This window comes from Stegodyphus dumicola, chromosome 9 (genome assembly GCF_044657685.1).
Source record: "Stegodyphus dumicola isolate Sdum_Otavi_A_Nest chromosome 9, ASM4465768v1".
NCBI lineage: Eukaryota > Metazoa > Arthropoda > Arachnida > Araneae > Eresidae > Stegodyphus > Stegodyphus dumicola.
In genome coordinates this window covers 117369635-117397156 of record NC_140776.1, presented here as the reverse complement: position 1 = coordinate 117397156, position 27522 = coordinate 117369635, and the positions used below count along the sequence as shown (strand labels likewise).

Genomic DNA, 27522 nt, shown 5'->3' with positions numbered 1-27522 from the left:
TAATAATTTCTGCTAAGCTTCATTTCCGTTTGAAAATTTAAAAAAAAATCAATCTCAGACTGGTGTTTACTTTTAAAAAAATTGCACTATCAAAATATTAATTTATGTTTTGTTTTGGAAAATGAAAAACTGTAGTGAAGTGATTAACAAGTGTTGACTTTGAGAAAGGTTTCAATATATGATATTATTTTCCTTCTTGTTTCTCTTATTCTTGCAGTAAGTATAGTATTTTGACTTACCATTCTGCAAAATTTTACGAATTTTTCCCTTGAAATTTCTTTTTCATTCTTTTGATTACAGGTTTGCAGTTATGGGCCAGAAGTGGGGAGAATTGGCTAAAATACGTGGTATAGTACAGTACAGGTTATCCCCATATGAGCAGAATATATTTGCAGGATTTATATCTAAAGGACTGCCTAATTTGGCCAGGAGAATTAGAAGTCAAATTCTTTATGTTGCTCCCCGTAAGTACTCTGAAAAATATTACGAAGTCTTAAAACATGTAATATATATACGTTAGGTGGGTAAAGTCCCCTGATAAAATGCCCACTGAACGAAAGCTGGAAATCCAAACGAATGAAATGATTCATTCCAAACGAAATGAAAGCCCCCATGAATAAAAGGACAGATGGCGTTTATCAGAGAAAAATGTGTTTCTGATTGTACTTACAATAAATGAAATATGTTTGTTTAAGTATTTCATCGCTCTTTTATTTGTATATTTTTTAAGTTTTCTGCTTTCTGTTCAAATGGTTAGCTATTATGTTTTGATGATAAATATGAATAATTTATTTTGCATGTGTGTGAAAACTAAAAATATCATTGTGAAGTTCCTTAAAGCTATCTTTAGCGTTAATAAGGCTATATGTATATGTTTCAATACTAAAAAATGGCCCAGGTGTTATTTAATCAAAGTACAGAATAAATTGTTTTTATGGTTATGTCAGAATATTTGCAAATCTCTTAATTCTTTAATTACGATGTATAACAGGATCCTCAAGGACTCAGTTACCCTAACTAAAAAAAATGTATTACCCTTTGTACATACAAATTGTTACTTCTAAATCAAATTATGCACCTGTATAAAAAAATAATTAATCTTAAAAAATTCCTTTCGTTTTAAACAGAACTGTGGCGCACAATGAATTGGAAGTTGATCTGTCAGCACTATCCTTATCTTCAGGGCAGATGTTTTTATTTTATTTGGCTTATAATTCCTTACTAAATGTAGTATTTCATCTCGATGTACTCTGTCTTTGATATGATTTAAAGCAATTATAGGACTTCAACAGCGGAACTTTGTAACTAAGCAAGAAATTATGTCTGTTTAATAGAATTAAAGAGAAAGTATTATCACGTGAAACAAAGCAACTTAAACAACTTACATTGAAAGAAATGTTTAATAAAGTAAACAAATAAATATTAAGCTTTTTCTTTTTGTAAATTTTGATACCCTTTAGATCATAATTGTTTTTTATTTCATAAATTACGTTTTCATATTTTTAATTTTGTAGTTTCTGCATGCCATCTTACCACATTAAAACTGATGATCTGTAATCCGGAATCACCGAAGTCCCGATGAGTCCGGATTAACGACTTTTGACTGTAGTATATATTTATCACCTCTTCATCTGTTTAAATATGAGTAACAGCTGATTTCAATAATTTTAAAAGGAAAAATAAACAGTGTAATGATATATTCATAATACTAAAGCTTTTCATTACATACAAAATTTACTTGAATCACATAGTACTAACTTTTGAAGATATTGAAACATTATACTTAGAAATTACCTTCCTATATTATTACCTACCTAGAGCTTATGTATATATGTAATTTAAAAAGAATTTAATGTATCGAAAAATAGCTGTGCTCGAAGGAATTGCAAATAAATTAATATTTTATAAGATTGTAATCCGATAAATTTGAAAGTCATACAGTTGTCATAAATTCAAGAAAAAAAATAATTTTATTCTTTGAGAGAAGACAAATGTTTTTCTGTAGGAAATTTACCATGCGTTTAAAAATTAGGATCTTAATTTAACATCTGGTATCATAAACTATCATCGTGATATCACCAGATGTGTTTCTTAATTATACAAAGATAAGAGCAAGAATAACTTCAGATTATCATGAGAAGTCTCAAAAAGCAATATTCTTATGCAGGGTTCGTAGCGGTCCTTACAAGTGCTTGTAAGTACTTATATTTGAAAATAAAATATAAAGGCCCTTATAGGTGCTTACTTTTTCTTTAAAGCCCTTATTTTTTTGTTTTTAGTGCTTATTTTTTGCTTTTAGTGCTTTTTTTAATGAACACGCATTTCTTCCCCGTACCAAGGCCGAAACTAAATTTATATGCAACGTCAGATGGTGAATCATACTTCCGGAAATTGCTTTTCCCCTTTTCTCTGCATTAACGTAACCTATGGTATGCGCGAGAGTACAGACAGGTGCACATCGTTCTATTGGTCAAAGAATTGCAAAAACGGTAGAAAATTCCGGTACATTCGGTATTCTTTTCCTCCCACCCAAATACTGCACACGTTTGGATTTCTATCAAGATTTTAATAATTTGCATTCTCGTTCCACGTGGTCAGTTCATATTCATGTTTATTACGATCGTTATGCTTATATTATGAGTATATGCATGAATATTTATAATAATATAGTTGCAGTAACTGCTGAAGTATAGATAAACTTCCAAAAATGGGTGTGTTTTTACACAGATTAGCTTTCTAAGGAATAATATTCGGAATGGCTTAAATAAAAGGAAAGTAATCGAATAGTCAAAATAATTTTTTTTTTTTTTTTTTTTTTTTTTTTTTTCTTTTTTTTTCCTTTTGCCAATACATTATACAGTACGGAGGTTGGGAGGTTCCCCCCTTTCTCGGCAAAGTCTCTAATATTGAAGCAGCAGACTTTTTTTTTTGTCACTGTCCAATCTGGATTGAATAGAAATAAATGTTTTTGCGGTCTGCCCAACCAAAGCGAAGATTGATTCTATTCTGGAAATTTAATGCAGTCTGTTGAAAATTAGAATCAGAAACACCCCAGATTAGTAAGTATCTTTCTTTTCCTTTATTTAGTTCTTTATTCTCCGAATACCGGCAGCTGTTGATTCCGATTGCGTAATATCACATGTGGAAGAATTACACAGCATGTATTGCGCAATAACGTTTGCCATATTTTGCAGAGATAATTAATTTTGATGTTCAGTCCAAGATTTGTTTATGAACGCTTAAAAGAGTTTTACTGTGCTTTCTAAGCAGAATATTTCTCAGTTCCGTTGGTCTATTTTTATATGATGCACATACCGAAATGTCAAAATAATTTATTTAGCCGAGAAATCTAAAGAACGGCTACAATCTCCCCCACTCCTCTTTTTCCAGTTACTATCCCGAATTTTCGGCAATTTCTAAGTATGTGGGTTAGTTAAGCTTTCACTGCTAAAGGATGACTGCCCTAAGCAATTTCCCGTCTTCTGATTTCAGAAATGTGCCTCTTTTTTACTTAAATTACTTTGCTTGGAATATATGTTAAGGGAAAACTGTTATGCAATGAAAATTTAGAAAATGTTCAGAATTTTGATTTAAGGTAAATTATTTAAATACTAATGAGTGGAAAAATAAATTGTATTTATTATTAGGTGCCAAACGAATACAATTAATATGGCTTATTATTTATTTTCTATATATTGAACTGAAATTTCATCATTAAATCTTGTAATATAGTTTAGTTCTGCATAGTTTTTTTTCTCTCATTGTAAACTAATTCTGTAAATTGAACTGTCATTTAAAATTAAAAAAGAAAAGTTAATTGTTTTCCGTGGTTGAGGTAATGCTTATTCTCTTAATAAATATTGCATTGCTCATATTTTAAATTACAAGCAGTTGTGTATAATGTAATTAGACAGGTGCTTATTCTTTCCTTAAAATGTGCTTGAAAAGTACTTATAGGTGCTTATTTTTTTAACTAAAATGTGGTTATGAACCCTGTTATAGTTCAGAAATGACTTTACTCTGCCTTTAGAATTTTTATCCTAAAATTTTATTCTTGAAGATACTGCTTTATATTACAGTTTAAGAACTAAAAGAGGCTGTTAAAATAAAGTACAAAAATAATTTATTTTGTTCTTAAATTAAATAGCATCTCCTCCATTTTTTTTTAATATTGAAACGTGCATAATTAGTCTTATTGACTTTTAGATAAGCTTTAAGATAGCTTGTATGGAACTTCAGAATTGTATTTTTTATTTCCTCTTACACAGGCAAAATAAAAGAAATTTTCAGATTTATCATCAAAACATAATGGCTAACCTCTCAAATAGAAAGCAGAAAACTTCGACTTAAAAAATATACAAATGAAAGTGTGATAAAATATATAAGCAGACATATTTTTGAGACATCAAAAATCAGAGTCAAATATTCTATTTATTATAATTACAATCATAAATTTATTTTACATTGATAAAAGCTGTGTGTCCTTTTATTCACATGAGTTTTTATTGGTGGGGGCTTGTATGAATGTAGAATTTTACCACTGTAGATATTTGTTGCATGGGCTATTATCACAATGGGATTATTTTTGTTAGTTTTTATCATGTGCAGTTTTTTCAAGTGGGCTTTTATCTGGTCAGCTGGGACTAAAAGTTGTCTCTATGATGAATATTTTCTTATATTAATTGCTCTTAACAAAAATTTAAAAACTAATGCAAAATTGTTTACCTGATAAAGAATACATTTCAAGTAATGAGAACATAGTATTGCATAATGTGCAGATTTGTGTTAATAATAGAACAAAATAGTTTTTCTAATTGTTGATGTAAAAATCTGTATTTTTAGAGGTTATATTTTGTTAACCACTATTTTACCAATGATCGGAAAAATTAATATTTTTCTTTTAAATTTCTAATTTTGTCTCATAAATAGTTAAGAAAAGATAATAAATTGAAAAACATACAAAACTTTTATTTTCTTTTAGTTTTTTCTTTCATGCACATTCTTTTATATGGAATGGTAAAAAAACAACTTGAACGTAAACCAATATTGGATTTTTTACAAATGGTTGTCGTTTTCCTAGTATAATTTTTTAATTGACAATGGCGTTGACGTCGGTCGTTCGGGCTTTTTGACAATCACGTAATCACTTTGCATTTTCAAGAAGTCCGGATTTCTCTGCTGCACACCTAATTTTCTGCCGTGAATGTTCCTAGGTATTGATAATCCCAAATAACTGATTGTTTTAGCCCGTCAATATTCTAGAAGATCAAGAGCTTTGGTTTCTTTCATATACATTTTACAACTATGTCGACTGAAATAGCTCACCATTCTTTCATCAATGCTTAGATGTTCAGAAAATACACTTAATTGTTATAAAGTCTTGTTCAATAAATCATAAATTGGACTTACTTTGTAACAGCAGTCCGAGTCAATGGTGCTGTTGTAAATGAAATGGATGTACTGCTTGATTTCCAAATATCTATTTCATGGCATTGCTGGACTAACTAGTATAGTTCCTGTGTCTGGCACATTTTCCCAGAACATCTTTTCACGTGGCAAAATGTGGTAGCCACTATAAAAAGATATACCTAAGAATTGTATGAGTTATTGTTTTGTCACAAAAATTTTAATTAATTTTTCTGCCCAATGTATCTGTTATTCTTAATAATAGTTTCTTTTTTTACTTATTATGTGCTCTGCCCTTAGGCACTATACGGAAAGGGAGGGATGCCCCGCAGAGGTCTTTTTAAGGGAAACTGGGTCATATCCACGTTACACATGTGGAAAACCATGAAACGCCTATGCAGCCAGCCCTTTTGCCGGGATTTAAACCCCGGATTGAATTACCAGTGCTCAGCGGGTTTTACCGCTTGGCTGCTGGTGGTCTCAATAACAGCTTTGTCTATAATTTTTTCAGTGATATACTTAATGAATTCTGTAGGATATTTTCCAGAAACTAAATCAGTTATGGACTAACTAGAATCTTGAGCAAATATTTCTGAAGCATGTGAATATTATGAACGCAATCTTTCCAATCAGGTTTTGGCACACATACTTCATCATCTTCATTTCCTACTAAAATTTCCACAGTTCCTGCTGCATTTTCATCACAAATAGTTTATCTGAGTCTAGTCTTAGTGCAGTCATCGCCTATTTCTTCATTATCACTGACTGCATCTGGATCAGGTGGTATTATTACCATTTCGGGCTCAGTATCTTCATCATCTAGTATCGTAAAATATTCCAAAGCTTCTTCAGCTATTAGAAACTTTTGACTCATTTTGGATGCGTAAAATGAATATATCTTACAAAATAAGCATTCACAAAAGTAAATTTCTTTCATACAAAGAAAAAGTATGAAACGGCTATCACATGCTGAATATACAAATTTACATTTACAAAAGGGGACTCGGGACAAGAAATACTTGATCGCTACATTTTGCAGCGACAGGATGAAACGGATGTAACCATTTCACTCCAAAGCGGTGTTATGTTTTAGCGTCATATAATAGCGGATTTTACTATTGTCCTATATATAGGACGCTCTAAAAAGAATTCAAAAATAAGGATCTGTAATATATTTTTCTTTCAGATTTTTTGTCATTCACATTAATGGAGACCTATTTTATTTAAAATAAAGTCACACTTTATTTTACCCTCTTTTTATGCATTCAAAAAAAGTGCAAAAAAAAAACAAAATTAGTCCTTTTTGTTTGTTTAAAAAAAAAAAAAAAAGATTTGTAAAAATTAAAAAGGAAATAGCTAATATGACAAGCAGCTTTATTGCAATAATATAGTGTGAAAGAAATAGTTTAAACATTATTACTTTTTTTTTTTTTTTTTTTTTTTTTTTTTGTACAGCCATCAAATATGTACTGTCCTGTATGTAGGAAAATGGTAAAATATGGCTTAATTCTGTAAGAGTAGATTATTGTTTGTGTGGGTGGCAGTGCTTGAAAGAAATATACTTTGTTCCTGTTGGGTTATTTGTGTTTTAATCATATTAATATTTATTGATCTATAATTAAGTTCATTACAACACTCTCACATAGCACATTGTTTATTCCAAACCAACATCAACTGACAATTACTTCACTTCAGTTTGACCAGCAACTAGTGTGTTGCCACATATATGTAACATCTCCAGTCTTTTGGGAAACTCATAGGAATAATTATATTTGGATGATCAATATACATTACAACCACTTCTTGTTTTATGTACGCAATCACAATTAATATTATTGCTATTATTTTGATGGTGAGGATCATCATGTATTTTTGGATGTTCACTACTTATATTTTCCTCATTCTCATTACATAGATCATAATAGTCTAATGTCACTAAATTCTGATTTTTAGTTTTTCTTAAATGGAATTTATTCCGTCTAATTACCCTATTATCTTTTGTTCTAATCCAATATGATCTAGGAGTTGAATGCTTTTTTAAAACTATAGCAGGCTCCCATTTATTTTCCCATCTCAACATTACCTTTTCCCCAGGAATAAATTCAGGTCTTCCCAGTACATGCTTATCATAATAGATTTTAGTCTGTTTCTGCTTACTCCTCACCTTTTCTCTATATTGATCTTTTACAGTTGGTTTCAATTCTGTTTGTGTAATTGGTGATCGTGTTCTTAAATTCGTACTTAATAGTATTCGACTTGGTGATAAATTTATACCTGAAATTCGAGTATTTATATATTCCAGTAAAGCCTCATTTAAATACTCTAATCCTGCATTTCTAAATAAACTCTTAGCTATACCTACCAACTTTTCTGCAAATCCATTAGATTTAGGATATCGAGGACTGCTAGTGATTATTTCAAATCCCCAATCCCTTGCGAAACTCTTCATTTAACTATTAAATGGTGTGTTATCACAAATTAAAGTTTTGGGTATTCCATGTGTTGCAAATATCAATTTCAATTTACTAGTAACTTCCACTGCACTTTTATTTTTTAGAGGAATTATGTCTATCCATTTAGTTAAGTAACAGCCTATTACTAGATAACTTTTGCCCGCATACTCACAGATATCAGCACCAACCTTTTCATAAGGTAAACTGGGAATTTCATGAGAAACAGAAGGTTCTTTTACTGTTTGAGGCCTGAACCTATCACAAATTAGGCATTTAGAAATCATATTCTCAATGTCACTGTTGATTCCTGGCTAAAATAGTACTTGTCGAGCCCTAGCTTTTGATTTTTCAATCCCACAGTAAGCTTCATGCAATTATGTTAACATACACTTTCTTAATGCAACAGGTACTACAATTCAATTATTAAAAAAAAAAAAAAAAAAAAAAACTAAATTTTGTTCAACACTCAACTCATTTTTAAATTTAAAATAAGATCTTGCTTCTTTAGGAACTTTATCAACACTCAAAGGCCATCCATTTTGCCAATATTCTTTCACTAACATTAACCCTTCATCTTCTAATGTAGCTTTCTGAAATTCTCTTTTCGTACTCTCAGACATTTGCAGTTGTTTTGTTAGTGTATGAACAATCTCTATCATATCCATGTTTTCATTTGTGTGTGTATCAATAAAGGAACATGACAGTAAATCTGGAATATACATATATTTCCCAGGCAAATATTTAAGTTTTAAGTTATATTTTAAGAGCGTAATTTTTATCCTCTGCAGTCTATTTGACAACACATTAGCAGTATTTTTGTTCATAATTGAAACTAATGGTTTATGATCAGTAAGCACTTCTACCTCTCTACCATAAATGTAATAGCGAAATTTATTAGCAGCAAATAAAATACTAAGAAATTATTTCTCAATCTTTGCATAGTTTTTTTCTGCATTATTTAAACTCCAAGACGAAAAAGCAGTTGGTTGCCCATTCTGCAATAAGCAGCAGCCTAACCCATCTTTAGAACTATCTGCCTGTATAGTTATAGGTTTACTGCTGTCAAATATTCCTAACACAGGTGCATTGGAAATTAATTTTTTTTAATTTTCTGAATGCTTTAGAATGTAGCTGTAATCACTGCCATTCTACTTTGTTTTTCAAAAGTTCCCTTAATATAGCTGTTTTCTCTGGAAAATGTGGTACAAATTTCCTCAAATAATTACACATTCCCAAAACACGCTGTAATTCATGCTTATTCTGAGGTTCCTGTAACTCAGTAATGGCTTTAATTCGATCAGGATCAGGTCGCATGTCTGATGCATTAAATAAATGGCCTAAATATTTAACCTCACTAACCCTATATTGAAGTTTTTGCTTGTTGAATTTAATATTGAGTTTTTTAGCTTTGTTGATGACCTCTGTTAAAATTTTGTCATGTTCTTGTATAGTGCTAGCAGCAATGAGGATGTCATCGAAATAGACTAGTACTCCTGGTATATCACCAAAGTTTTCAAGATTGCATTTCTGAAAAATTTCAGGCGCACAGGAAATTCCCATTGGAAGCCTTAAGAATTTACAGCATCCAAATGGTCTAAAAGTACAAAGATCACTACTATTTCCATCTAACGCTATTTGAAAAAAACCATCCTTTAAGGCCAAAACAGAGTAAATTGATTTATTACATAGCTTTGGTAAAATCTCCTCAATTGTTGGAATTAACACATGTTCTCTTTTTATAGCTTTGTTAAGATCTTGAGGATCAAGGCATATTCTTAAGGATCCATTAGCTTTTTCAATTATTACTAGATTGCTAACCCAGTTCAAAGGTTGATCAACTTTGGCAATAATGCCCTGTCTCTCTAATTCGCTTAATTTTAATTCAAGTTTAGGTTTTAAACTAAGTGGTACTCTACGTGGTGGTCTCATTACAGGAGCTATCTGATCATTTACCATGATTTTATACAATCCACTAAATTTTCCCACACATTCAAACACTTCTGAATTATTAATAATAAATTGATCTCTAGATGGAGGTAAAACAATTGTATACTGATCCAACTTACCTTTAATTGATATTCCAACCTTATTTATAAACTGAATTAAATTAAGTTTAACACATGCATCAATTCCTAATAATGGACGTATATGCTTTCTAGAAACAATTAAAAACTCTAGAGTATGATCCACACCATCTGAGGAACATTGTAACATTAATGACCCATCAGGTTTAACCTTGGACCCCCAAAATGCTTCTAATACAACATTACACTTGCTTTAAATAAGATTAGAGTTCTTAGCACTCAGTGTTTCGTAAGTTTTCACAGGCAAAACATTCAGTTCAGACCCTGTGTCAACTTAAAAGTCACAGTTGCCCCTTCAACAATTATAGTTTTAGTCCACTCTTTTGTAGACGATGTTGAGCACACACTTTTAGTTCTTTGAACATTTATGGAATTCATTATCAGATTCCCTATATACATCTGCGTTATCATGCTGAGAAACATTTTGGACGTGCTTCAGTCTGCACATAGTCGAAAAGTGATTTAGTTTGCCACAATTAAAGCATTTTTTTTTCCATATGCCGGACACTGTCCATTAACATGATGTCTGTTGCATTTTTTACATAAAGATGTCTCAGTATTTGAAGCGCCATCATCCAACCTCTGTGCTTCCTCACTGCTAAGGCTGCATTGGCTCCTCCTGCCAGATGTTGCTTCAGTTTCCCTCTAGTTACGCTGTCAACATTGTGTTTGTTCTCTTAACGTTTGAGCATGAGCTTTGCTCAATTCAGCTGCTTTCCCTAACTCAAATTATTTTCTCACAGGATCCTCTCCTGTAAAGTGGCATCTGATACTCCAAGGACAATGCGATCGCGTATAACAGAGTTGCTCTACTCACCAAATTCGCAAGATTTTACAAGCTTTTTCAGGTCCGTCACGAAACAATCAAAATGTTCCCCTTCTTCTTGTTTTCTCTTATTGAATAAAAATCTCTCCACCACAACATTTGTTCTAGGCGTCGTGAAAGCTTCAAACCTCTCAAGCACTTTTTCGTGGTTACCCTGATCTCCTGTTGAAAGATTGAGCGTGCTTCTTCAACTGCTTCCTCACCAGCAGCATTTAAAAATAAAGCAAATTTCACATCTGAATCTTTTGAAACATTTCCTGAAGCTTTCATATAAGTCTGGAACAGCTGCTTGAATCTGCGCCAGTGTTCAGCCACATTGCCATCGAAACTTAGGCTTGCGGTGGGTGACAAAATTCCATCTTGCGTCTGCTGAGAGGAAAAACAACCAAACAGATTGCCTGGCAATTAGTTGTAATACTATTCCACACGACTACGCCATGTTTTAATCATATTAGTATTTATTGATCTATAATTAAGTTCATTACAACACTCTCACATAGCACATTGCTTATTCCAGACCAACATCAACTGACAATTAATTCACTTCAGTTTGACCAGCAACTAGTGTGTTGCCACATATATGTAACAATTTGATACAGCAGAATGCACAAGGGCTATCCGCCTAAGGTAAAGTGTACTTTCATGAAGGATTTTTTAGAGAAATTGGTTTGTATTCAGCTTACATGTGTAGAAAACAAACCATGCAGCTAAGTTTTTCAAGTGGGATCTAACTACTAGAACAGTCATGGAAACGATTGTTTCTCGTCAGGGTAATATTCTTAATGGCACAGTTTTTTGGAAAAGGCCCTTTTCAGGACCATACAAATCTAATGAAAAGAAAGTAAAGTATTATTTTAGTAGTAGTATATATAAAATAATACTTAGTATTATTTTATATATACAAGCATTTTTAACTGTTTTGTAATAATACAATTAATTGGAAATCATTTTGAATAACAAAATTCACTTTTATACTACTTTTTGCTTACATATGGGTAATAATGTATTTTCTTCTGATTATTTTAATTTATATGTGGTGAATATTATGTTTAACTAGCTAATTTGTACTTATATATCCATATATGTATAAATATATGTTTTTCCTGCTGTTGTTAACTTATATATATTAAATATTTTTAAGAAGATGGATTTTATTTTCATACACTAAATATACTTTTTCTTCCAGCTGTAATTCATATACACTGAGTATTATGTTTAATGAGTTAAATTTAACTTATACATTTTTAATATAGTGCTTTTCATAGCTTTATGTGTAATATCATGTTTAACCTGGTAAATTTTATTTGGATGTGCTTAATATTATGTTTTTTCCCTACTTATAAATGTATTAATTTAACATGCATATACTATGTCATGCTATTTCTCCTAATTTTAATTCTTATAGACTAAATTTCATGTTTAGCAATTTGGTGGTCATCAACGAGCTGAGCTCGCATAACAAATTTATGACTAGTGGATATCGCACATATTCAAGAAGAAAGACTTGCTTAATTTTGCAACTACCTAAGGATTAACAAGCTACATTTGATTTATATTCCCTTAATATCATATATTTTCTGCAAACTTTAATCTAAAATCATGTTTAAAACTATTGCCAATTATCTGCTGGTGAGTAAAAAATGCACTCTCGTCAGTGAGTTCTCTTTGGTAGTAAATACATTTCCTACATATAGTTCCTGAAGTTTCCCTGCATGTACTTTCTGCATCTGCTATTAATATGCAGAATTAAACTCTGATAGAAAATCATGTTTTCAGATTCTAACAATGCAAAAGTTTCTCAGTTTCAGTAAAAAATAAAGCACTACTTTATAAAATAAAATCAGCAATTGTTCTTTACTCAATATATGATGCTTTTTCTGAAATAAATAAAAAAAAACCAAAATTAAATCAAAAAACTGTTTTAAAATTTTAAATATATTCAAGCAGTACCAAATAGTCCTTGTGATAATTTTTCAAGATTTTTTTTTACTTAATATTTAGAAATAAATCTTTATTAAGGTTTCCCAGTTACTGGTATTATCTGTAAATCTGACCTCTGTTTGTTCAATAAAAGATCTTTTTTTGAAAATATTGTTCATTGAGCTGAAAGTTTGTTTACATAGCTGCCAACTCTCTTTTTAGCCTTTACTAAGAAAAATGTTCAAATTTATTTTTTGAAACTTAAATTGTGCAAATTCCATTCCCCAATCCCTAGAGATTTTCAGATTTTTCCTTTTTAAATTTTCTGTAATCAGAATTATATTTTTTAATTACATTGTATTTATCTTTTTCGTATTAAATTTCATTTAACCTGAGTTGTCGTAACCTTATGCAGATTTTTGTAGATTTTTTTTTTTTTTTTATGAACAGTGTATGTATGGTTCTTAAAAGTATTTAAAAGTCCATACTACTTCTTTTTTTTTTTTTTTTTTTTTTTTTTTGTAAAGATTTTGGTCTTTTAAAGTCCTTAATTTCAGCCAGAATTGGCAAAAGGTCCTTAATTTTATTCATCTGACATTTCTGTTTGTTTTTTTACAACTTCTGTTTTGAGTGTCATTCAACATTTTGCTGGAGTATTTTTTGGCGATGCATTTACGAATATATATTTGATGTATTAACATTTGAATTCTTTCCTACTATTTATATAAATAAATGGTGGATACTCGAGTTTTAGAAACACGAGGCCCTGCATTAATTGAAACAAAGGTTTCGAAGTAATCCTTTTTTTATGTGTGTGCGTGAATGAAAAATTCATAAATTATTACATCAAAAACTTTTTCTTTTTGGGGGGATGTGAGTTCTTTTATTATGTAACACTAAATTTGGTGACATATTGATATTTTGCGGATCTCGAAATCAGTTTTGTAAACAAAATATGTATTCAGAGATTTGCGAAATTTTGTCGATTATTTTTATAAACATAATAACATTGATAAAAAAGTATTAAATAAATTAAAATTATCTTTAAAAAATAACATTAAAATAAAAAAAATTTCTTTCCCTGCCATATTTTAAAGTGACATTGCTTTGCATTTGGGTGACTTCGAAATATTTTGAATCTGAAAACTGAACAAGATAATAAATGATATAAAGCACAGTTTCTGAAACACTTCTTAGTGGGGGATCTTACCGTAATTAGTTTTTAATTAATTTCATTTGTCTATTTTGTACATATTTTTTCATGTTAAGAGTTTTTCCCGTGTAATTGTATTAAAATATTTAAACGTCTATCAGTTTTCTTTTGAAAATTCACTTTACTCTTCTCTTTTCTAATTTTTTTTTCAAACTTCTTTTGTCTTTTTGCTCTTACAGAGTTTGTAAGGATAATTTTCCTTTCGGATTTTTAACTTGGAAGGCCTAAAGGCAAGATTTGTAGATTTACAACTACCAGGAAAATGTGTTAAATTCAAAGTGTCTTCATGGTACAGTCAAAAGTCTTTAATCCGGACTCGTCGGGACTTCGGTGATTTTGGATTATTGGTTTTTCCGGATTATAGATCACCATTTTAAATCTGGTAAGATGGCATGCAGAAATTATAAAATTAAAAATATGAAACCATAATTTATGAAATAAAGAGCAATTATGATCTAAAGGGTATCAAAATTTACAAAAAAAAAGCTTAATATTTATTTGTTTACTTTATTAAACATTTCTTTCAATGTGCACATGTGTAAAGCATACATTACGCATATTCAAAATTAGAAAATTGCAACCAGAACACTATTTGATGTGTATTCGTGATATTTATGATGACGAGGAATTTGATTTAAATCATATCAAAGCCGGAGTAAACCACGATTAAATATTACATTTAGTAAGGAATTATAAGCCGAATAAAATAAAAACATCTGCCCTGAAGATAAGGATAGTGCTGACAGATCAACTTCCAGTTCATTGCGTGCCGCGACATACACCCCTTCCCGCCGCAGAGCAGCGTGAAATTGATAAACAGATTTCGGAATGGTTAGAGAAACGAAGGTTATGCCTTGCTTTGGCTTTGTAGATCCTTTACATATTAGTAAATATATATCGGAAATTCTATTTGACATAACGAAAGTTCAAGCTTACTTTTATAAAATTGCTCTAACGGTCTGCAAAAAATAATAAGCCGGATCCAATTCGAAGATTAAGGAACAACGCAATGTGCAACATCAACTGAATTAGATAATTTTAACTTAGCTTATACCGTCCGTTATACATTAAATGCGCATGCGCACATGCATATTCGCAGCCGTAAAGGTCTTACACGCATGCATCGATGCAACGCATACGCAGAAAGTTTGTAGCTTTGAGGTCCGGATTATGGGTGTCTGAATTAATGACTTTTGACTGTAATCTCTAAAATACTCTGTGTTTTGTGAAAGGTAAACTCTTGCTAGCCATCAAAAACACATGTGAATACCTCTATTAATGTAAAGACAATCTTTCTCATAACAAAAGAATGCATAGCAGGTCAAACGGATGCTATTGACAATATAAAGAGCTGATCAATAATATTTGCTTTTATCACACAAACTTTGGTTCCAGGGCACAAAAACATTTCCCTCCATGCAAATTTCTGGCAGGGGAAAATTAGATCGGTGACTGCCCAATGGCTAACACAGCTACTGCCAAATTAATTGAATTCATCTGGCTAATCCACTTTCAGAAATTGCCTTCTTACTTGATACTGCCCCTGATTTATCAGTTATACTCAAGAGCTACTGACAGCATGCAAATAATCCTACCATATTAGTCCACTTCACTATTAATGGCACCAAACATTTGGCCATCAACTTAAAATTATGTTCCACATTTATCTGGTTTTTCGTTATTGCAGACGTCAATCAACCCATCATGGATGCTGACTTTCTCCCAAAATTACTCTTACTTATTGATGTCAAACACAATTAGTTAAATGAAGAACAAAAAAGATTTTATTCTAGTGGGAGACTACACAATCTGCTCAATACCAACATTCACATTCTGGTCAGTAGCTCAAAATTTGACAAAATTCTTGCCAATTATACTCAATTGATGAACCTGTAGCGAATTTTTGATAGGAAACAAACCTCAACAGTTTTCTATTATATTCAAACTAAAAGTTCTCCTACTCTCTCAAAACTTACAAGATTATCTGCTGAATTACTTCAAACCATAGGTTAAGACTTTGAATTTCTCATGTCAAAAGGCATCATTCAGCCTTCAGAAAGTCCTTGGGCAAGTCCCCTGCATATTGTTTGGAAGGAGAATAGTGACTGATGGCCTTGTGGCGATTATCATCATTTAAACGCAGTCAAGGTACTTGATCATTACCCTGTACCCCACATTCACATTGTACTTCACTCAAATAATCCCCTGAAAAACATATTTTCTACCCTTGATTTAACTCATGTCTATTATCAAATAACTGTTAACATTGATGGCATCCAAAAAACTGCCATCTCTTCCCCTTTTGATCTTTTTCTATTACTGGCCATGCCATTTGGTTTACGTAACTCAGGCCAGACCTTCTAACATTTTATACACAATAATAAGCCGGATCCAATTCGAGGATTAAGGAACAACACAATCTGCAACATTAACTGAAATATATAATTTTAGCTTAGCTTATACCATCCGTTATGCATTAAACACGCCATGCGTAAACGTATTATGTGCATGCGTAGACGCATATGTGCATGCATAAAGGTATTATGCGCATGCGTTGACGCATGTGCAGAAAGTATGTAGCTTTGAGATCTGGATTATGGACGTCCGGATTAAGAACTTTTGACTGTATTAATATGTAATCAGGGTATGTAGCGATCCTTACAAGTGCATATACACTGAAGTGACAAAAGTCATGGGATAGCAATATACAACTATATATATATACATGGGATAGCAATATATAATAACAATATACAACTATATAGCAATATATAAATATATAGTAGTATTGTGTAGAAAATGTATAAATGTGAAGTGCTTTCGCAGGGCTTTCATTTGTGATCAAGTTATTCATGTGAAGAGGCTTTTACGTGATTATGGCCGCACAACGAGAATTAACAGACTTTGAACACGGAATGGTAGTTGGAGCTAGACGAATGGGTCATTCCATTTCGGATATCGTTAGGGAATTCAACATTCGGAGATCCACAGTGTCAAGAGTGTGCCGAGAGTATCTAATTTCAGGCATAACATCCCACCATGGACAGTGCAGTGGCCGACCACCTTTCACTTAACAATCGAGACTAGCGATGTCTGCGTAGAGTTGTCAATGTTCACAGACAAGCAACACTGCATCAAATAACCGCAGAAATCAATGTGTGACGTACGAGGGACGTGTCTGATAGGACAGTGCGGCAAAATTTGTCTTCTTTGGGCTATGCCAGCAGAAGACCGACTTGAGTGCCTTTACTGACAACACGACATCGCCTGCAGCGACTCGTGGGCTCGTGAGCATATCGGTTGGTCCCTAAATGAATGTAAAACCGTGGCTTGGTCAGATGAGTCACAATTTCAGTTGGTAAGAGCTGATGGTAGGGTTCGAGTGTGGCGCAGACCCCACGAAGCCATGGACCCAAGTTGTCAACAAGGCACTGTTCAAGCTGGTGGTGGTTCCATAATGGTCTGGGCTCTTTTTACATGGCATGGACTCGATCCTCTGGTGCAACTGAACCGATCATTGACTAGAAATGGATACCTTCAGCTACATGGAGATCACTTACAGCCATTCATGGACTTCACATACTCAAACAACGATGGGATTTTTATGGATGACAATGCGCCATGTCAGTGGGCCACAATTGTTCGCGATTGGTTAGAAGAACATTCTGGACAATTCCAGCGAATGATCTGGCCACCTAGATCGCCCGACATGAATCCCATCGAACATTTATGGGACATCTTCGAGAGGTCAGTTCATGCTCAAAACCCTGCACCATCAACACTTTCACAATTATGGACGTCTATAGAGGCAGCATGGCTCAATATTCCTGCAGGGGGACTTCCAACGACTTGTTGAGTCCATGCCACGTTGAGTTGCTGCACTTCGCCAGGCAAAAGGAGGACCGACAAAATATTAGGAGGTATCCCATGACATTTGTCACTTCAGTGTAAGCCCTTATATTTGAAAATAAAATATAAAAGCCCTTATGGATGCTTACTTTTTCTCTAAAGCAACCACCCCCCGCTTTTTTTTTTTTTTTTGTTTTTAGTGCTTAATTTCTGCTTTTAGTGCCCCCGCCCCGAATGCACATTTTTTCCCTGTACCAAAGCTGAAACTAAATAAACAACCTTTCTTCCTTATATGGAACACCAGATGGTGAATCATACTCCCAGAAATAGCTTTTCACCCCTTTCTCTGCCAGGACTTAAAAGAGAAGAGTCAGCTCATAGAGCTTTTCCTCCTGAAACAGACAGTGGAGAGTGATGACACTGAGCGCGGAGATGCAACTGACAACATAGAAATTAGCGTTTTAAATCTGAAGAATCAGCGTTTAAAATGAGCTGTGTGTGAAAGATAGCTATAATTTAGAAGAGGCAATGTTACTGCAGTATGCATTTTACACTGAACATTTAAAAATTTAAAAGTACTTACTCAATTTTAAAATAACAGATAAAATGCACTACTCTTAGCATAAAGTTCCTTTTTTTTTTAATTTGCAGGGATTTTTTTTCTTTAAGTACCTATTTATTTCTAATCATTTCTTTATCTGCATGTTAACTAAGAGAACTGTACTACTGCTTCTAAGATAACTATAACAGCTATTTAAAATTAATCAAAAAAAAAAAACTTAAATTGGCATAGTTTTGAAAATTTCTGCTAATCTAAGTTTGAGTTTCAGCCTAATTGTAAATTTTACATTGGCATATTTTTCTCCCGATTCAATATAATAACATATATATTTTTAATAATTTTGTAACTTAGGCTTACATCAATATTACATTTAAATAAATGCATTAAGATTATCTTAATTTAGACAAAACAACTTTACTCATAATACCTAAATAAATGATTTAATTTTTCAAAAGTGGGGTTAAGGAGGCAAATTTTCTTATGCCAATTACTTTAATGTTATACTATTATATTTTATCTAGAATACTAAGCTAGCACAAAATCGAGTCAATAATAACACAGGATACAATAAAAATAACTTTAACAATAACTTTACAAAATTAGTTCTCATTTGAAATATGCTTTATGCTATTAACTTCTAAAATGTCATCTAGAAATATTTCAAATCAAAACATATTATATATGCTTACTTGTACAGTCACAATGCAACTACAAGTTGTTGAAATATTATTTATTGGCTACCACATTCAAAGCAATCTACTTTTTTGCCTTTTAGGTTGCTTTTCTTTGGGAAAAAACATATGCATTTCTATTTAAGAAACATATTCTACAGAGCTCTTATGACAATGTAACGTGGAATATCTTCACTAGTCCACCTGATTTTTTCCTTCTTTTCTAGCAATGCGTTAATCTGCGTCTTTGTAAAAATATGCTTTAGACGTTTTTCCAAGTTCTCCGATCTGTGCTCTTTTTTCCAAAATTTCGCTGTTTGGTATTTTAATTTCTGAATTTCCGATACAAATTTCTTTCTAGATGTCGTCCACCTTGTTTGTCGCCTGAGTAAACATTCTAAGATTTTTTCTTTTATCTATTTTTCAATATTTTATTACAATTTTCTAAGGATATTATTTTGTTCTTCAAATTATCAATACATTCTTGTTTATCTGTACACTTAGGTCCATTCAGGGATATTGTCACTTAGGGCATTGCCACTTGCGAGTTTTATTTCAAAATCATTCACATTTGATTTATTATTGTCAGCTTCAATTTCGTTTTCGGCCTCAAAAATAAATTTTCTTTCGGCTTAATTCATGTAGTCTTTCAAAAGCACTCTGCATTAGTTTTCTTTTCAGGTGTCTCTCCGATTTCTTGGTGTTATTTCGTTCACTGCGCAGGATAAATTTACTTTTGGCACAGTATTGCATTTCAGCACTTTCTTTTGTATTTATGTATCCATTCTTTCGACAAAAGCAAATTGTCTTTTGGGAAAGCATGAAATACAATATCTCCTTCTTTCGTATTTCTATAAGTGTTACGGCATGTTGATATAGCACAAGAAGCCATTTTACATAAAGGATACTTTAATATAGAATTTAAAAGGAAAACTGACTAAAACTATATATATATATATATACAAAGTATTAAATACAGTCAAAAGTCGTTAATTCGGACACCCATAATCCAGAATGATCTATAATCCGGACCTCAAACCTAAAAACTTTCTGCGCATGCGTAGCGTTGGCACATGCGCGCACAGACGTTTTACGCGTGCGCGTAAGACCTTGACTACTGCGCATTTGCGTGTGCGCAAGTGCAGAAGTACGTTTTCGGCCTGCGCGTTTAATGTATAACGGACGGTGTAAGCTAAAATTATCTAATTATCTATTTCAGTTAATGTTAGTGATTGCGTTGTTCCTTAATCTTCGAATTGGATCTCGCTTATTATTTTTTGCAGACTGTAAGAGCAATTTTATAAAAGTAAACTTGAACTTTCGATTATGTCAAATAGAATTTCCGATGCTGGAACTTCCAAAGGATCTACAAAACGAAGTATGTTTCGATGTCCAACAAACAAAAAGTGGAATTGCTGCAAAAAATGGATAAAAGACATGAAGAATGTGACAGAGAGGTTAGTTGAAAACGAAAAAATTTCGATTGGACAAGTTAGTCGGTATTCTCGGCACAACAATTAATGGGACGTGAACAGCGGAACTTTGTAACTGAACAAGAAATTATGTCTCTTTTTAATACGAATTAAAGAGAAAGTATTATCACATAAAATGAAGCAACTTAAACAACTTACATTGAGAGAAATGTTTAATAAAGTAAACAAATAAATGTTTTTTTTTTTTTGTGTGTGTGTGTGTGTAAATTTTGATACCCTTTAGATCATACATTGTTCTTTATTTCATAAATTACGGTTTCATATTTTTAATTTTAGAATTTCTGCATGCCATCTTACGAGATTTAAACTGATGATCTATAATCCGGAATCGCCGAAGTCCCGACGAGTCCGGATTAACGACTTTTAACTGTATTTTGCATTATTAGAAAACAAATATGTATGATTAAAATTAATTTGGGATATGCGACCTCCAGAAAAATCGTTTCGCAACTGAATGAAACTACAGTTTTAAATGCGCGAAATCAAAGCAGGTACAAACACAGACACGTGAGATTACTTCCAGTTAACCCCCTCCATCAGAGCTCACGTCGGCAAGGAGTCGAACAAAGGAATGACCTAGAATTTTCTATTTATCCTGTTTCTCTGCATTAATATAACCTTTTGTGTGCACAAGTACAGACAGGTGCACATCGTTCTATTGGTCAAAGAATTGTGATAGTGGTAGGAAAATTCCGGTATATTCCATATTCTTTTGCTCTCACCCCAATACTACACACGTTTGAATTTCTATTAAGATTTTAATAATTTACATTCTCGTTCTGCATGCTCAGTTCATATTCGCATTTATTATGATCGGTATGCTTATATTATAAACGTGTGTGAATATTTATAATAATATATTTGCAGTAACTGCTGAAGTATATAGATACAACTTCAAAAATGGGTAAGTGTGTTTTAACACCGATTAGCTTTTCTAAGGAATAACGTTTGGAATGGCGTAAATAAAGTGAAAGTAATCGAATAGTCAAAATAATATTTTTTTTTTTTTTTTTTTTTTTTTCCCCCAATGCATTATACAGTATGGAAGTTGGGGGTTCTTCCCTGTCTCTGCAAAATCGCGAATATTGAAAACGTTACAGTTTGCAGCAAAGCAAGCGTCAGACTTTTTTGGTGGGATCACTTTCCAACCTGGATTGAATAGGACTAAAAATTCTGCAAAGAATGATTCTATTCCGGAAATTTAATAAAAAAAACACTCCAGATTGATAAATCTCTTTATTAATCAATACGACATGTCCTGCTCAATGATAAATATGCCACATGGGCGCATGATGGTGAAAACCGGAGGAAGCAAAGGGGCGTTTTCCTTTATTTAGTTATTTATTCTCCGAATACCGGCAGCTGTTAATTCCGATTGCATAATATCATGTGCGGAAGAATTAAGGCGCACTTATTGCGCAATAACGTGTGCGATATTTTGCATAGATAAGAGTTTTACTGCGCTTGCTAAAACAGATTACTTTTCAGTTCCAATGGGCTTTTTTTTATATGATGCACATATCAAAATGTCAAAAGCATAAGGCTCGTTTCCATTAATGCGTTGTGAACACGTAGCGTCATCGGGAGAAAACGCAGACGGAAAACTGTTTACACTATTGCGTTGGATTTATGCGTATGGAAGTTCGGTGGTCAATTGCATTTATTATTAAAAATGTTTAGGCATTAATAATGTCTCCATGCTAGTTGGTAGTGAAAGTTTAGAGCTGGAAACATTCAAAAGTCTCAGCACATGTATGTGCATTCACATAAAAGTGAACAGAAAAAAATATGTATATGTACAGGGAGCATGCTTTAAATTCGTATTATATAATTTTTCAAAATTTTTTGCGGGGCAAATTTAAATAAATAAGAGCATAAATCAAAATGTCAAAAGCATTAAGAGCTCGCATTATTATATTTAATGCATTATTAAGCATTATTATATTTAATGAATATCATAATAGAAATAAATTATAATACACAAATATCGATCAAATTAGAACAAAAAGCTAAGAAAGTTGAAGACAGGGTAGAAAAAGCATATAGGATTCAAACTCACAACCCCAAAAATCAAAAACATATTATTATCAACTTTACCACTAAGCTATCATCATAAGGGTGCAATATGCAATTTGGCTTATATACATCATCAAGTAAATGAGTTCTTAAAACTAAATTTTTTGGTCCTATTTCAGTGTGCTACTGTCTTAAAAATTCACCAGAATAGTGTGCTACTGTCTTAAAAATTCACCAGAATTTGCTCTTCAGCTTCTAGGACATTTCTTTCAAAAAACACTATCTTTTAAAGTGGCGATCCGATTGAAGTTAAACGGGTTGCTAAAAATATATTCCATGCACTTACAAATATATGTTATCGAAAAAGGTATATTTATAAAAGAAATACAAATTTAACATACTCTTTAATGCAGTGGGATGTTTAAAAGGCTATTAAATTTAATTTATAATTAACGTTTTTAGTTTTTATGTGTTTCAAAATAAAAAAAAATTTTAATGCCATATCTAATTTCCTATAGCAGTTTGATATAGTCAGACATTCATTTTTATTAAAATTAAATGTGTATGCAAAACTAGGAAACAAGTTTCAGGACAAATTTTGCTATTTCATGGACTTGAATTATATTTTTTGCACCTGATTTTCTTGACACAGGGTTCGTAGTGGTCCTTATAAGTGCTTATAAGTCCTTATATTTGAAAATAAAATATAAAGGCCCTTATATGTCCTTACTTTTTCTATAAAGCCCTTTTTTTTTTTTTTTTTTTTTAATCAATGCGCTATTTTTCCCAGTACCAAAGCCGAAAATAAATAAACAACTTTTCTTCCTAATATGGAATGTCAGATGGTGAATCATACTCCCGGAAATAGCTTTTCCCCCTTTCTCTGCATTAACATAACCTTTGGTGTGCACGAAGAGTACAGACAGGTGCACGTCGTTCTATTGGTCAAAGAATTGCGAAAGCCGTAGAAAATTCCGGTACATTCGGCATTCTTTTCCTCCCACCCAAATACTACACACGTTTGAATTTCTATCAAGATCATAAAAATTTGCATTATCGTTCCACTTGGTTAGTTCATATTCGTGTTTATTATGATCATTATGCTTATATGAGCATATGTATGAATGTTTATAATAACATAGTTGCAGTAACTGCTGAAGTATAGTAAACTTCCAAAAATGGCTGTGTTTTAACACAGATTAGCTTTCTAAGAAAGGGAAAGTAATCGAGTAGTCAAAATAATTTAATTTTTTTGGCCAATACATTATACAGTACGAAGATTGGGAGGTTCTCCCCTTTTTCCGCAAAATCTCGAATATTGAAACTGTTACAGTTCGCTGCAAAACAAGCAACGGACTTTTTTTTTTTTTTTTAATCACTTTTCAATCTGGATTGAATAGGACTAAAAGTTCTGCGGTCTACCAACCCAACCAGAAATTTAATGCCGTCTGTTGAAAATTAGAATGAAAAACACCCCAGTTATTTAGTTCTTTATTCTCCCAATACCGGCAGCTGTTGATTCCGATTGCGTAATACCACGTAGGGAAGAATTATGGCACACATATTGCATAATAACGTTTGCGATATCTTGCAGAGATAATTCATTTTGATGTTCTGTCCAAGATTTGTTTATGAGAGTTTTACTGTGCTTGCTAAGCAGAATATTTTTCAGTTCCATTGTTTTATTTTTACATGATGCACATATCGAAATGTCAAAAGCATTTATTTAGTGGAAAAATCTAAAGAGTGGCTACAGTGTACCCCCCTCAGCTCCTCTTTTTCAAGTTAGGCTCGACTGTCCGAATATTCGCCGATTTCTAAGTATGCGGGTTAGTTAAGCTTTTACTGTTAAAAGATGACTGCATGAAGCAAATTTCTGTCTTCTGATTTCAGAAATGTTACTCTTTTTTACTTAAATTACTTTGCTTGCAATATCTGTTAAGGGAAAACTGATATACAATGAAAGTTTAGAAAATGTTCAGAATTTAGATTTAAATTATTTAAATATCAATATGAGTGGAAAAATAAATTGTATTTATTATTAGGTTTCAAGCGAATACCATAAATATGCCTTATTATTATTTATTTTCTGTATTTTGAACTGAAATTTCATCATTAAATCTTGTAATATAATTTAGTTCTGCATAGTTTTTTTTTTTTTTTTTTTTTTTCCTCTCATTGTAAACTAGTTCTGTAAATTGAACTGTTATTTAAAATTAAAGAAAAAAAAAAGTAATTATTTTCCATGGTTGAGGTAGAGCTTATTCTCTCTTAATAAATACTGCATTTCTCATATTTTAAATCACAAGTCTAATTTTTAAGGTTATGCACTTGTGTATAATGTAATTAGACAGGTGCTTATTTTTTTCCTTAAAATGTGCTTGAAAAGTGCTTATAGGTGCTTATTTTTTTAACTAAAATGTGGCTATGAACCCTGTGACAGTAAGCACTGCTCTCTTCAAACTAGTACTGTAGTTGAAGTTATCTTATTTTTCTTCTCTGCGAACTAGTACTGTAGTTGAAGTTATCTTATTTTTCTTATCTCTTTTAACTAAATTCAGCCGATTGCTATCTTTTTCAGTATGCAAATTTCTCGCTATAATGTTAATTCAGAAATAAGTATTTTTTAGCAACATTCTTTCCCTGATCCAGCGTTCATCGCTACTTCTACCGCCATTAGTTTTTGGTAACAATACCTGATTGCTCTTTTTTTACCGTGACTCCAACGCTTCCGCAGGCATATGGATAGAAGTTGAACATTGTTGAACTCCATCCGTCACCGCACATCGACCAGATTGCAGATGTCAATCAAAGTGAATTTGCTCGCTGATTGGAGAAACACATACGCAGAAGTGGAAACGGGGCCTTTACTTAGCTGAAAAATCTAAAGAACAGCTACAGTCTACCCCCTTTCTCTTTTACCAGTTACGCTCGACTATCCGACAATTTTCAGATATTAGGCAATTTCCGAGTATGCCGGTTAGTTAAGCTTAGTTCTGTAAATTGAACTGTTATTTAAAATTTTAAAAAAAAAAAGAATGTAATTGTTTTCCATGGTTGAGTGATGCTCATTCTCATCTTAATAAATACTGAATTTCTCATATTTTAAATTACAATTGTTTTCCATGTTGAGTGATGCTCATTCTCTCTTAATAAATACTGAATTTCTCATATTTTAAATTACAAGTCTAATTTTTCTTTTAAGGTTATGCAGTTGTGTATAATATAATTAGACAGGTGCTTATTTTTTTATTAAAATGTGCCTGAAAAGTGCTTATAGGTGCATATTTTTTATTTAAAATGTGGCTACGAACCCTGGAAATTGATGTGCTTTGTCAGAAATGTGTGATGAATTACATATCTTTTGGAGAATTTTTGAATAAACAACGGAAAGAAAATTATTTGAATCGTCTCCTTTTGATCCCAGAAATTAGTATGTTTTCTCCCTTCTTAATATGTGTATCTTCTCTTTATTTTCTTATCTTTCCCTAGACACAAACATCAAAGCAAGCAAAGGAATTGAAAATTGACAGTTAATTAAAAGATTCAACATGTATGTCTCAGTGCACCAAAACATAACTCAGTACCTGCTCTAAATTCTAAAAATTTTGCCTTAAATTTTGTTGCTCGGCACTTCAGTAAATTCTAAAAATTCTGCCACACTGCTCTGTTCTTGACCTTAAACACTCATATTATTAAAGAAATAAAATTATCAGTTTCTTATTTTATTCTAAGGACAAGCAGTTTAAAATAACAAAAATCTTTAATTCTAAAATGAAGAGGAAATTCATTGAACAAGAAATTGGTTTTATAGGAAGAAAATTATTCTTCAAAGGTACATTATTGAAACAATAAAGACGTCACTATCTTGTCCCATAAGGACTTCATTTATTCAGCTTTTCCGTCTGCATTTCCTTGAAGAATCCTAAGGGAAAATTTTCTTTGATAGCAGCACATATAATGCCAAAATGGTGTACATGGGCGTTTCATGGTTTTCCCGTGTGTAACATGTATACAAGCCAGTTTCCCTTACAAAGTCATCCCTAACTGTAGGCAGATAGTCCCTGAGTGCTTTGCCAATAATCAGATAAATCAAATCATTGTAACAGTATTAAATTTGTCAGCACTTACATTCCTGTATCTAATTAACGGCCATGAGAAGAATTCTTATTGTCTTTCATTAGCCTATCTGCTAACACAGAACTTTTTTTTTTTTTTAACGTAGCATCTTTTTTTTTAAAGTCTATAGAAGGTCATTACAGTGTAAATTGGCTGCTTTGTTTGGAATGTGGAGAAAGAAATCCACTTGCAGTTTTACAATAGATCTGTATTTCTGTAACTCATTGTTAGAAATCAATAGAATTATATTAATACTTTTTCTTTCCCTGTTTCAGCTTTCATTGCTGGATACCTTATTTATGACTGGGGTAATAAAGAACATGAAAGACTGCAAAGGAAGAATCCTGCTGATTATGCGAATGATGAATAAATGTAGAAATTTGTATTGCAAAAAACATGTATAGTTAATTTGTTTAGATAAACTTCATATTATCTGTATTGTGTGTTCCTTCTTTTACTTATATCAATATGATAAGTTTCTTCCTACATGGAGAAAAATAAAATTTATTGCAGGTTCAGCCTTATAACTATTTAAATAGCTTGTTGTTTGGAAATGGAACAAATTATACTCTTGATATTGGTCACACTTTCCCAAGGTTCCAAATTACTGTACCTCAACATGTGCGCCATTGATTGGATGCCAGATATCAAACTGATATCCAGCTCTATTCATGTGCCATGACCGAAAATTATACAGTACACATCTCAACCCGAAACATCCCACATAGATACGTCATTGAACTGACACCAATCTGGCGAATCATTATTTATCATACTTTCCTTTCATCACAACATGAGTAATGACTCATGTAGCAATGCCTAAACAATCTTTTTATGTTAGTAATTGAATAATAAAGGAGTATAGTAACCTTTTATATTGACATTGTGCATAACAGATATAAGTTCAATG

At 32.1% G+C, this 27522-nt stretch overlaps 1 protein-coding gene across 1 annotated transcript; it reads left to right on the top strand.

Moving 5' to 3' along the window:
• Window positions 1–61: 61 nt before the first annotated feature.
• Window positions 62–27050, top strand: UQCR-Q (Ubiquinol-cytochrome c reductase ubiquinone-binding protein). The gene is made up of 3 exons (XM_085823969.1): window positions 62–216; window positions 301–464; window positions 26888–27050. The coding sequence occupies exons 1-3, from the start codon at window positions 179–181 to the stop codon at window positions 26980–26982; spliced, it is 297 nt and encodes a 98-aa protein (XP_085680095.1). The 5' UTR covers window positions 62–178; the 3' UTR covers window positions 26983–27050.
• Window positions 27051–27522: the final 472 nt, after the last annotated feature.